Here is a 13,365-nt window from a genome sequence, read left to right as displayed (position 1 = left end):
TGTTAAGTGTAGGCATGTTTATTAGTGCTCGAGGGTTTCTGAGAAGCATTGAACACATGAAGGGGTTCTATTTCATGGCTGTAGGGGGAAGGTTATTCTAACTCCTCCAAATATGAGTATCTGAAATTTGAATTAACAGTAGTGCTATGATAGCATCTAGTTTGAGAATGTGGTCTACTGCAAGGAGTTCAGTTTGCTATCAGAGGAGGAGGAAAGGCTTGAACCTGGACGACAAGGTTGGTTAATAGTTCGTAGCCATTATAAAAGGTGGACTAAGTCATCCCTTGACTGCTGTAGTTTGAGACAACATCTTCTAGAAAACTGATTAATCTAGGTAAAAGTCCCCTCAGTTGGTTTTAACAATGTGTAATTTGCAGCTTCAGGTTTCTGCAGCTTTAAGAAGTGGTTTTACATAACTAAACTTGACGAGGAAGCTTCTGAAACTGTAATTGTAGTACTCAGAATGTTGAAAAGCTTTGGGATGTGACATGGTGTGCCTCATTGCTCCCATCTGCAGGGTGATGCAGTTGCTAGTGCAGTACAGCCAGATGTCCAAAGTGGGGACTGGGAGTGCAGGATGGCACTGTAGCCATGATGATGCCAGTTGTACCGTGGGGTGGGGAGTGGTGAGACAAAAGCCTGCACCAAAAATGAGGTTTCTTGTGAAGTCAGACAAGGCAGGTTTTGGGAAAGTTGAATAAAAACGTAAAGAGTGGCAGAAGCAAAAAGGAGTGTTGAATCATCTTGATAAAGGTAAGTCTTAAAATTCTTTTTGACATAGCCGTGTTACCTGATTATATTTAAGTAAGACATTGAATATGCCACTGTAGATCATGTAATAGAAGTACATTCTTTAACGTTATGGTGTGACATGTATAACATGTCATGGATTTGCTTAGGTAAGTTAGAATCCTGTTAGTGCACAGCTAGGAACCAAGCGAAGGCTTCTCTTGTGTCTGCATCCTCTACATGGCTGCGTGCAGGTCAGCCGTGTCCAGGCAGTTCCCCATACTCTGCTTCTTCTGTACTACTTAAGATCCTCTGACTGCAGGACTTGCATGGAGAGAGGTACTGGCATCTCTGTTTCAAAAAGTTGTGTAATCAAATCATGTATCAATTGCTTCTTAAAATCCTTAGCTCTGGTAAGTGTAAAACCTCATTGGCTGCAGCTCTTCTGAAATTTTGCTGTTGCTTTTGTGTGCTGCTTTCATGTTGATCTACCCTCTGGTTTGCCAGTAAGTAGTTTGAAGGGGCTGCAGAAGTGCCTGTAACATCACGGAAGCATTTCAGTGTTGTCTTTGCTGAAATAACTGCAGTGATAAAACTGTTCATCCATCAGCATTTGTTTGATCCCTGGGGCATCACTGAAATCGCTTCAAGGATTAACTGACTCCCCCCCTTCAGAAGCAGATGTTCTTTGTAATTGCTTGATAACTTAAAATAATGCTGTGGAACTGTAGTTTTGTGATCTATGGACTTTATAAAACATTCATAGAAACAAGATTCAGGTGGAGATACAACTACTTTGTTAGTGTCTGTTCTGAAAGCTGTGCTCACAAGAGAGCTTGCTGGCCGAGCTTCTAAATTAGACGTGAAAATTTGAGCTGGAAAACTGTTTTTAATCTGAGGTGTAAACTTCTATATTCTTGCTGTGTATGTACAAAGAAGGCAGGAATGTCCAGTTTGTTCACATATTAGAAAATTACAATCCCTGAAAGCCATCAGCTCTTACCATGCGTCAGGCAGTATGCAACTGAGACACCAATAGACCTTTTCACTGTTTTTGACCGGAATGTCCCAAAGCTGGAGAACTCTCAGGCAAGGAGGAAAAGTGCCTGTAACTTAAAATACTGCTGAGTGAACTGTCAGAGAGAACTTAGAGTGGCCTCTTCATTATCTTCCTGACTTAAGTGTTCCCTGTTGCAGAGTCTGACTTTGAGGACTGTGAAAGATGTATTAGCTTGCTCTACTTTATAGATTTTTTTAAAGGCAGGGTGCTGGCTTTTTTTAGGATTTTCTCACATCCTTAATTTGCATATTCAGGGTACTCACATCTGCCTCTATAAATTGTTCTGAGGTCTTTGTTATATTTAGGTTCTGTAACTTAAGGAGTCCCCAGATGTTCTCATGGCTTACTACTTGAGTGCTGTACTGTACTGCCTGATACTCTTGTTTTAATCAGGGTGGTAATTGTAGTAGCCATTCCAGGGCTTCATGTTTAGCCTAGTATGCAGGCCCTTCAGTTCAAAGTGTGTGAATTTGTTTAGGAAGCTCATTATGATTCTGGTATGGGGCTCTTGATGCGCAGCCTTCTGGAATGTCCTGCAGATTAGAAACACATGATTTAAGACTTATTTCTTCCCATAATTTCATTGCTGTCTGAAGAGGAAGGAAGTATGGCCTTAAGATGGAGGCACCGTACTTGAACTCTGAGGTACTGGGTCTGACCGCTGCAGTTGCCTCTGCTAAGTAATTTGATCAAGATCACTCTCTGTATCTCCTTTCCCTTTCTTTAATTTGTCTAGATATCGGTATCTCTTTAGGCTGTAACAGTCTCCGAGCAGGACTGACCTACTAGAAAGAGTATGAACTATGATATATCACTTTTCTTTAAGTGAAATTTCAGTGATTGAAAAAGTCTCTGAATAGTTTAGGGGCTGAAAAATCTTGTTGTTTCTTGGTTAAGTTGAGCTCTTCCTGAAAAAATTATGCTTCCAGAAACAAAAAGTACACTTCTGTGGCATTTGAGAAGTTAATTTTTAAAACAGGGATTGCTAGAGTGTGATACAGGCTGCCTGCATAGAAGTGATTTGTGATCAAGCCAGGATCTTTGCCATGGGAACAGTAATTATGGCTTCAGGCAGCAGGCCAAGAATGTTGTGAGGAAATTCCAGTCCCCTCCTATGGCTTTAGTTAGAGGCTGCAACAAGCTGGTGCTTGTGGGCTCTGTAACAGGCATGATCACCCGTGTCAGGCACATGTCGAGCGAGGTACCTGGATGTAGTGTCTTTGGCGAGCAGCATGCCTGCTGGACTGGGTAACCAGCTTGATGTAATCTGTGCTAGTGTTGCATGCTGGTTTTGTGCACCTGTGTCTTTAATTTATAGATAACCATCCTTCGTGGGGCAATCAGTAAGCCCTCTTGTTGGGTTATGAAAACTGCTCAAATCTGAAGTTTAACAGGAATTTAAGCTATTGGTTGAAGAACAGATGCTAAGCAAGATTGCTGCCACAGGCTTATTGGCTATTAGATCTGTTTGAAGCAGTTTCTCCATCGCATCTAAAGCAATTTTTTGTGTGGAAGCTAGCTCAAATTACTTGCGCTTGGAAGGGAAAAAAGCTGTGGCTCCTGTTGTGGGGAAGATGAAATTGTGTGGGACTTTCTAGAAAATTATCAGTTAATTAAAATGATTGTAGAAAGTATTCTATTTTAACCTCGGGCCTACTTTGCCCTCAATCTGTGATGATTTAAAAAAAAGGCAAAATATTTGGAGACACATGAATTTATTCAACTTTATCTTTTTAATCCCACAAGTGTAGTGATAGACTCTGGTCTCTGAGTCACTGACATCAATATCAAGTACTGTGGAACTAGAAAATGTAGATGTGCTGTTGCCATGTCTGATGTCATCTCACTAGCTAGAAGAGTAAGCACTATTTAATTTCAAATTTGATGTAGTTCTGGTACAGCTGTCTTTCAAGTTCATATGAAAACTTGTTGAATACTGTGCTTAGTTCAGCAAGTGTGTTTTGGTAATCCCAGTGTAATGATTGCTTGGTGTTTGCCAAAGCAGATTGTCGTTATTACACAACTGCAATTTAGATGAGATTGAATTAGCATGGGGTTCCTTCTAAACCTGCATGATCAATTTGCCCTTTTACGGATTTGTTCTTTCATGAATTCCAGTTTCCTCAAGTGACTCATCCAGCAGTATTTCTTTCTGATAGTGTTTGTATTAAGCTTTACTAAGGACCTCTCTGCTCCTCTGTGATGATTTAAAAAGCTCCAGGTTGAGGACTAGTTAAGTCTCAGTTTGGGAACAGTGTACCATAATGCCTGGGTGTGTGCTGCCCTACAAAGCCAGAATGACTGCATTACTGCAGTACTTGGCGTTTAGGAATTTGGGGCCATTTAAAATGGCCACACCTTTTATTTGCTCAAAGGGCAGGTTTGTTTCACAGGGTGTCTCCATAGTAGCAAAGACAGAGAAAGAAAGTCAGGGAGGGGCTGATGAGTGGGTTGAGGATCCGGCTTCGCTCTAAAGCCAGCGTGTGCTTGAGCTCGTAATGCATCTTATTGCAGAATCTCGTGGGGTTGTGTGAGCAATTGCTTCAGTGCAACACTTCAGTTTCTAGTGTTGTTTAGGAACTCAAAAATCTATCTGTATACTACAGAAATAGTACCAGCTATTGCGGCAGTATGCATGGTAGGAAAATCATTTTCCAATGCACTAAATTCTTTACAGTGCTTTGACCAAGTAATCTAGTTCTGAAGATGCTGACAGTGCCTGTGTACCCAGTGTGCTATTGTGAATCTTGGTGGGAAGTTGACCATGCTGACCCTCTTATAAAGGTATTGGGCTAAATCTTATCCAGACAAGAGTGAGACTGTAACAATTTAAAAGCCTTAAGTCGTAGGTGATGGGTGTTTGCTGGTCCCTGCTGAAGAGAGCATAGTTCAAAACTGGGCCTGTCAGGTAAGCTAGTGCCTCCACCACAGATTTCATTACCTCAATGTGACATGCTGGCTACCGGGTTGGATTTGATAAATGCTATAGGGTGCAGTGAGCAATGTAGTGAACTAAAATGATTTCTCCCCCCACCTACTGTCTGATTGTATTGTAAATTGTGCCTTAAGCAGGATGCAATGGAGGGGTGAGTGACACAGCTTGTGCTGGCTTGGCAGCCCCTTGGATGCTGCGGTCCTCAGGATCTTGAAGTTGTTTTGTGTTGATCTTAGCTTTCCAACTTTACTAGGGTTGAAGGAGGATGTGGTTGTGTTGTGTGTGTGCTTCAGAGATTTTTTCACAAAAAAATTGACTTGGGTTTTCTGTTTGACCCAAATTGGGATGTTTTTCACACTAAATGACTAAAGAGTGTTGGAGACAGGAGGGGAGAAGAGGGATGTGTGGGGGAGCCTTGCTGGAAGTGAGTCTTCTGTGGAAGACAAGGAAAACTGGCACCCTTCTTCCTAGTAGTTTAAATTTAGTTCCAGTCTGAGCTCTTGAATCTCTCAGCAAAAAATGTTGGAATGTAACATGAGTGTGAATGATGATGTCATCAGACTGGATTTCTCTATTAGTTTCTTCACAAAGCGAACTGAAGTATCGGAGTACATTCTTCCATCCCTCTGGGACTGAACTCATACAGAGCCCTTGCAGCCTACTTCAGAGACGCTCCATTCTTTCTGTGCTCAAAAATTTTTTTGCTTCTTTCATCAGAGCAAAGGGTTTGTGTGAGCTTCTCAATGACGTGTGTCATTTTGTGTGTAAGAGATTATGGTGGACTCTTACTGGGTCCAAAATCTTTTGACAAACATAGGGAAAGCGGAGTAGATGAGCGATGCTTGTGTGCTTTGGCCAGGCAGTTAGTTACAAGACTTCTGAGGGGGGGCTTTATCTGAACTGAAGAAAGGCAGACCAAGGACTTGTAACAGCACAGATATTTTTTTCTTGGTTTACTTTTAGAGGGGGATTTTCCAGGTGCAGCTGTGTTACCTGCTTTGCTTTTTGTATGTGCATGTTAGCTGATGGCCTGTATACTCACAAATCTTTCTTTTCCCTCACAAGGAGGAGGGATTCTGCCATCCTTAGTCTGGTTAAAAATTTAGAGCAGTGTAAGGTGCTTCATATCCAAAGGCAGAGAATGCTGCTGCTATCTAGGACTTCTCAGTGAGCCAGGGAAGAAACAGTGTTTATAGATCTCTGGCTTGGCTAGCCCGTAGCTTGCTGGCCTTTCTAGTCATTGTCCTATCACTTCCATATGCCCCATCTTTTTGCCATTGCTTTAATTTTGCTTTCTGCCTATAACACTTGTTGCACTTCAAGTTGATTGTTAACTGTTTGTTTTGAAATTAATATTTTTATGGTCATTTAGCTTGTTTTTGTTTCTAGCCTTTTGCACAGGCAGAATGCAATTGATTTGCTGTAATCCATTTAAAATAAGTGACTTGATCTTAAGTAGATAAAGGATTATATAGGGCAGCTGAGAATTTCTGTAGTGGGTGTGCTGGTAGAAGCTGAGACAATCTCTGGCTTCATTCTGTACTGTGGTAAAATTCTTGTAAAATCCTAGGGAAAATAAGACAATGTATAGTTTTCATGTGAATTAGTAGTTGCTTTTTACACTGTGAAAGCCTAGATTAATTAAAAATTCTTAGAACTTATTTGTTAAAACTTTATAGCAAAAAAAGGCTTAGAATTTGGAGGGTGCTCAAAAAGATAACTTGGAAAAATATGAAATACTAGAATTCTACCTTGTGGCAGACTTCCTTTCTCTAATTCATGAAGGGAAAGAAAGCAGCATTGATAGTAAGACTACGAAGCACGGGTGTTTTATTAAATTAATGCAGCTTGAGCAGCAGACCTTTTGTAGCCAGGAGTGTCGCAGACAAAAGGAGGCTGCTGTCATAGAAACGCTCCCAGGCAGCGTTTTACCTGGTGGGTAGTACGCATGCCGACTGGTGATTTTGGTGGTACACACAGCCGTACCCTGGCCTAGGTAAGATTTGGCAATGTAAGTTCAGAAGTGGTATGTGTCCTCTGTAAACAGGAAGAGGAGATTTGTTAGTCCAAATGAGGAATTTTTTGTAGAGCAGTGTTACTGCTAGCACACTGTTGCTTCTGTTAATCTTGTCATAAAAATACCAGCTGTAAAAGAATTAGCTAAACAGAAATGTTGCAATAACTAATGCCTCTTGTGAGCAGGGATGTGAACTTCAGAATCTGATGAGCTGTGTCTGGAAGTGCTGCACAGCTGGACCTCCCCATGGCAGGCAGAGAGAAAAATGGGTAGAAAAGCTGTGTTGTGGGTTGAGGCTGACAAGCAGCTCAGCACCCACATGGCCATTTGCTCAGCACCTCCCCTTCTCTGGGTTTGCATAGTTTTAAACTTAAATCAATGGCTGTTGTACTGGCTTTTCTGATAGAATTTGAAATACCTGATGGATACGTTGCTGGTGAGAAGCTCTTCTAAACCTTTTAAAACAACCAGGCTTGCTTTGGTTCCTGTGGCTCTGCTGAATTAGGATACTTGGTATGGAGCGTTTGAATTTATAACATGGTTTTAAAGCTTATTCGTAACTTCTTACACAGAAAGACATAAGAGTCTGGAGAAGACTGTGGCAGTCACTGCAGGTTTAAGGAGAGGCGATCGATAACAGGCTCCTGCTGAAGTTTCCAATACTGAATGCAGATTAACAGAGTGCTTGCTTTCAGTTTGCCTTGGGTTAGGTCATTCCAAAAAGCAGCTGTCAGTAGAGATTTCCTGTGGTTATCAGAGATCAGCTCCACCAGGAATGGAGGAGGAGCAAGCACTGATGAAGGGTGGTAGTTGATGTTGGAGGAAGCTTGCCAGCCCTGCTCTGTACCTGTGTGAGGATGGCAGCACTGCAGAACCAGTGTAACTCCTCAGGGTGTGGGGTGTGCTCCTTCTTGGTTTGTACTTTAAAGCTGTTCTTTTAAAGGGAGTCTGTGTGGAATAATTTTGATATAACTGTACAGTACTATGTATGTACTGTCTGTAAACTTCCTTGTGTTAGAGAAAAGACCTTGGAATAATTGTAGTTTTCCCACTGCTGCAGTCTTCCCTCTTCGTTTGCATGTACTTCCAGCTGGGAAGCTTACAAATTGACTGCTGCTGCTTTTGATGTTGAACAATCATCCCCCTCTGCCTCCTGGCTCTGGTCACAGCGGGCAGCATAGATGTCTCCAAGATAAGGGGGGAGTGGATTTGAAATTGCTCTTTCATTAAAGAAACATTGACATGTGGAAACCAGCGGCAATGAGCATGCCTTGTCAAAGTGCCCTGCAAGTAAATTTTCAAATATGTGAGAAAATGTTTATTTTAAACAAGCCATTAGGAAAGTTGAATTCAGGGAATTTAAATTCTTTCCATAATAGTATAAATGTTTGTTTTTCCAGTTTATAGTTTCCTAGTGTTGCTTCCATGAGAGCCAAATATGTGGCTTGTTCTCCTGGTGTTTCCACAATGGATCACAAGGGCTGCTTGGGTGTGCTTGCACGGATGCATTGATTTGTACTGGGAGTGTGCTGGAGTGCTGCATGTTCAGAAATTTCCAAGTTGTTCTTTAAGAACTTTTTTTTAAAAAGCTAAGGGCCCATTAGGGCCTGATGCAAGGGGTTTCATGAGGCTAATAAACTCATGTCTGTGTTGGTGGGGCTTTTGTTTGCTGGTGCGTGGTTCTTGTAAACAGCTGCTGCAGAATGTAAAGCCATAACTGTAGTGTTTGCAGCAGTTCAGGCACAAGAGTGTTTTTGCAGTAAACTGGATTTTTCTAGCCTTGGAATTGTGCATTAATTTGAGTCATCAAAAGGATGGGATCGCAGTCTAATAGCCTCCCAGACTTGCTTGCCTCTCACTGTACTCAGGAACCCAAGTGCTAATTAGAAGGGTTGTTAAAAGGCTTATTCCTAATTACTACACCCTGTTAGAAGAAGGAGACCTTGCTGGATGCCCACAGCCGTTGTGGAACCTGGTCAGTGCTTGCAAGGTGACCAACGGCAGCACATGAGCCGTGGTTTTGGAACCTGGCCTAATTTCTCAGATTCAGGACATCAAAGTCCTTGAGCCTGTCTTTGAAGAGCTAGCAGTGAGTAGTCAAACAAGAAATTCAAGATTGGGGGGGGGTTGAGAAGAAAAAGCCAAAACCTGTGTCTGATCTGGTGTTCTGGGGCTTCTCGAGTGACCTACTTCTGCAACCTGTTTGGGGAAGTGAGCAGAGAGCTTTTGTTGTGCACAGATACTGTTTCTGCAGGTGCCACCAGATATAGGGCATGGTGGATGATAGAGTTTCTTGTGGCCACAGTGTGAAGCAGGGTATGTTTCCATTGAGATGGGTGGGAGTTGGCCAAGGCAGGAATGAGCTCTTTTCTTCCGTTAATGAAAGGAAGCCTTTTAGTTGGTATTTCTGTGTAAGAGTAATGTGGAAAATTATGAGAAAATGCTTTTATATGTTAGATTTTTATTACCATGTTTTCTCACAGTTTACAATGGGATTTGAAGACTTCTGTCACTTGTTTGAAATTACGCCATACTGATTTTAAGCTGTATTATGTATAAGTATAGATTGTGCTAAGAAGTAATTTGTAGTCTTGTCTGCTTTTTGTCTTAGTGTTTTTCATACCTCCTACTTGAGTTAGACTAGTCTTGGTCAGTTGAGCTAATTTGGGTGACTTTACAGGGATTGCTGTAATGGATTGAAACACATACATTGCGTGCAGTAATCTGTTCCATAGATCTGTTAGCTTCATTTGCAGGCAACTGAGAGGTGCTGGGCTCCTGCAATTTAATAACTTGTGCGTATGGATGGAACTATACCTACACCCTAGAATAAATGCATTTCTGTAATTCTACAAGAGCAGTTTGTTTAGGTAGTCAAATTCTAGTAGGAACAGCTCATTTTAGAATTTGACAAATGTTTTCTTCCTCCATAGAGTTGAAACGCATGGTGCTGCAGTAAGAAAATTCCAAGAATCAAGATGTTGGGATGTGCTGTGCTACTCACAGCTTCTTGTTTTGGAAGTAGCTGTGTTGGCTTTAATGTAGAACAACTCTGAGTGTGAAAGGCAATAGAGGATGGGATTGCAAAGGTTTTGTACTGGTGATATTTGGGTTCCTCTGCTTCAGAATGCTAGTCTGTCTTTTGGCTTGACTGTGCTTACTGAGACTTTATGCTGTTGTCCTAGAAGCTGTTGCTGCTGTTCTGGGGATTGTGGCTAGAAAACAACAAACCAGTGATCAGACTATTGTACTAGAATCCAAATTGTTATATGTGGACCTATTTCTGTGGCAAAATTTGAAAAGTAGCTTTTTGCTAGTAGCTTTACTTTCCTGATCTGCCCTTTTTTGGGGTAGGGAAGGGAAGAGATCCATTTCTTTCAGGTCTCAATTTCTCCAAGTTGCATCTTCTGCTTGTAACTGGAAAATGCACATCTTTGGCTCATAACTGCCAGGTCATACGCTAACAGTTTTGGCCGGCTTCTGATAACTTGTCTTTTGCTTAAGACTTCCTTACTCCTGGTAACGCACAGTAAAATAATCTCTGTCCTCATGATGAATGAATGCTAGGAGGGCCTATCTGTTTTGCTCTTCTCAGTCAGCTACAGTGCTGTTCTAGCTTAACCTAAAAGAATGAAAATCTTGTCCAGTATGAGTAGTCAGAAGTCTGGTTTGTTAGATACAATAGGAAAATGTGAGTATCAATGCACAACGCTGAATTTAGTGGCCTCAGACAATTCAGCAGTGCTTCATCTCCTAAGATTCCTAATGCTTAGCTGAAAAGAGATATTGGATAGTGCTACTCAATTACTAAACTGGATCTTACTTATATTTAATTTATGATGGAGGTGAGGTTCACTGCCCACTGTCAGTATGTTTTCACTTACACTTCTGTTCAGCTTCTCCACACCTTAATCTCAATTGTTCTGCTTTAGGAGTACCTGAATAGAGTAAAAATGCTGTCAGTTTACCTTTCGTCTTTTCTTTTCCAGCGGGGATCTGACGAGCTTTTCTCTACTTGTGTTACTAACGGACCCTTTATCATGAGCAGCAACTCTTCTGCAGGTAATATTGCCTATAAAAAAAGAATAGCAATTGATAAGTAGTATTTGCAATATAAGGTTTGTTTTTCCCCACTTAGTCTTAATTTTAAAGTATCTTCATTTTTAGTACTTGTTAGGCCTTTTGTAGGACAGTGTTGAATAATACTAAACTTCTGTCCTATACTACTAAAAGGTTAGCAGACTGAATAAAATTGTTGCAGGGCAGTTGCTAAAATGATTTTACAGAATTAGAATGTGCAGGTTTTGCTGTAAACTGTTACACTTAAAGCACAATTGTATTTCATGTAGGGTTATGTTGGCTCTATGTAGTATTTTGCTGCTATGTGGGAGTCTTACACCATCTAGAGGTTAGTGATCCCACCCAAGACAGTATCCTTGGGTGCTCAGACCAGAATTTCACCTTCCGTGCTTGTTGGTGCCTTGAATTGTCTGTCTGTGAGCTACCACTGTCTTGAGTCCCTTCATCTTCTGCCTGTGGCTTCCCTGCCAGACTGTGTCAGCTTGTGTCTTTGGGGGTGTGCTGCTGATAGTCTTTGCCATATGTATAATCCAGCTGATCTAAAATTATGGTTTGGTTCATATTTGTTTTAACATCACTTGTTTAAGATGTCCCCTTCAAACCGCTTTGTTGCCAAGAATACCCGTCAAAGTGAACAGGAAGAAAGCAGCAATCTAGAATTAGTGGCTCAGACCTGCACAAAGTGGAAATGCGGGTGGGTGTGTGCTGTAAAATGGCCACTGGAGAGTTGATTCCATTGCTGTGGCATTCAGCTACGTCACTGGCATCATGTAACTTGAAAAAAAATGAGTAAAACCATGTGTTCTTCAGACTCTAGTTAAATGTGAGACTATGGAGTGAGTCTCTCTGTAGTAGAGGGTAATAACTGGATGGGGAGCACAGGCCGTATGTCAGAGGTGGTAAGTGCGTGCATGCTCTTTCCAACCCACTCTAATAAGCAGTGACTCTTGCTTTTTACAGCTAATGGAAACGACAGCAAAAAATTCAAAGGTGATAGTAGAAGTGCTGGGGTCCCATCCCGAGTAATCCACGTCCGTAAGCTCCCCAGTGATGTCACGGAGGCAGAGGTCATTTCTTTGGGCTTACCTTTTGGCAAGGTCACCAATCTTCTCATGTTGAAAGGAAAAAATCAGGTATTGTCTCTGTAATTAAAAACAGGGATTATGTCAAAGGCTTGATGAGTTTGTCATCAGTAAACCAGATCCAAGTTGTTTAAACAACTGTCATGTATTAGGAGTCAATAACTTCTGCATACTATTATTTTATGTTTCCATGACTGTCCGATGAGCTGTAGAAAATACTATTTTCAGACTGTGTAAGGAGCGAAGTCCATAATTATAGGTTGTCACTTATAATTAGCATTACGCTTGGTTTTTAAATTACAGACCAGGTAAATTATTTGGACAGCAATGACATGAGTTGGCCTCTTTCACTCAAGCTGGCTTGACAGTTGAGTAACCACCAGTGTAACTTTGCATATTAAGGACCCTTTACAAATACAATGAATTAGCTGGGTAAAGCTAAAACACTCTTGGGTAATGCAGGAGGTGTGCACTAATTTGGTAACTAAAATTGTCTTACAAATTAAGGACTAAAAAAGCAAGCCAACTTTAATCATTGCTTAAAATACTAAGTCTTTAATCTTAATTATGAAAATGTGCCTCTGATATTGCATGGTGTGATTATATGTAAGTACTTAACGTAATGACTTGCTACAATCCCTTGTTTCTGTTTTGAAGTGGAGAAGACCATAAAGATACAGAACAGTGAGTGGGCTTACTGCTCTGTAGAGATGTATGGAAAGCTGCTTAATATAATAAGTGTTGAGAATCTGGATCATTGCTGTATTTTTGTGTTCTTGCAGAAACTTCTGTCATTGCCAGTTTCCTAAATATACGTAACATGGAGATCTTTGGGTGAGACTGAAATATTACATTAAATCAGTCTGGATAGTGAAGATCCTCACTTGTTCTATGCACAGTTGGTTCTTAAACAATTCCACATGCAAAAACTTGCGTGTAAAAGCAGTTGTGAAAATCAAATGTTGAGTTACAATTTGACTGGAAGTTCCTCCTAAAGTTCAGTTGTGTAATGCCGTTGTCAAGTGTTAATGCTGTCTCCTAGTGTGAGCCACTTTGATAATGTGTCAATGTTGGATTTGACTTTGCGCAGGCTTTCATAGAAATGAATACGGAGGAGGCAGCCAACACCATGGTAAACTACTACACCACAGTCACTCCAGTCCTTCGAAGCCAGCCTATCTACATTCAGTTCTCCAACCACAAGGAGCTTAAGACAGACAACTCTCCAAACCAAGCAGTTAGTTTTTGTTCTTTACATTGTCATACTGGTGGGAGGGACAGATGTTTCTCTGCTGCTGTTTTGATTTGTGCTGCTGGTGTAGGCCTGGGAGGGTTTTCAGGTTTGGTGTAACTATCATTGCTAAACGGAGCACACTAGCTTATGGAATAAGGACTTGTAGAATAGCTTCCATCCAAAGTCTCAGCAGACTGTTGAATGAGCTGCTAAAGCTGCCTTAATGTC

At 41.2% G+C, this 13,365-nt stretch overlaps 1 protein-coding gene across 5 annotated transcripts in view; it reads left to right on the top strand.

Moving 5' to 3' along the window:
- Positions 1-13,365, top strand: part of PTBP1 (polypyrimidine tract binding protein 1) — a 31,278-nt gene that overhangs the window by 5,392 nt on the left and 12,521 nt on the right. For 3 of the 5 annotated variants that reach the window (XM_054805912.1, XM_054805911.1, XM_054805910.1), the window contains 3 exons: positions 10,731-10,803; positions 11,782-11,954; positions 12,994-13,140. In XM_054805912.1, coding sequence (XP_054661887.1) covers positions 10,782-10,803; positions 11,782-11,954; positions 12,994-13,140 — 342 coding nt within the window. In that variant the 5' untranslated portion in view covers positions 10,731-10,781. Of the gene's footprint in view, positions 1-9,674; positions 9,831-10,730; positions 10,804-11,781; positions 11,955-12,993; positions 13,141-13,365 lie in introns of all 5 variants that reach the window. The other 2 variants (XM_054805914.1, XM_054805913.1) reach the window with 1 other exon arrangement.

This window comes from Grus americana, chromosome 28, assembly GCF_028858705.1.
Source record: "Grus americana isolate bGruAme1 chromosome 28, bGruAme1.mat, whole genome shotgun sequence".
Classification (NCBI taxonomy): Eukaryota; Metazoa; Chordata; class Aves; order Gruiformes; family Gruidae; genus Grus; species Grus americana.
This window is presented reverse-complemented; position numbering and strand designations above follow the sequence as displayed.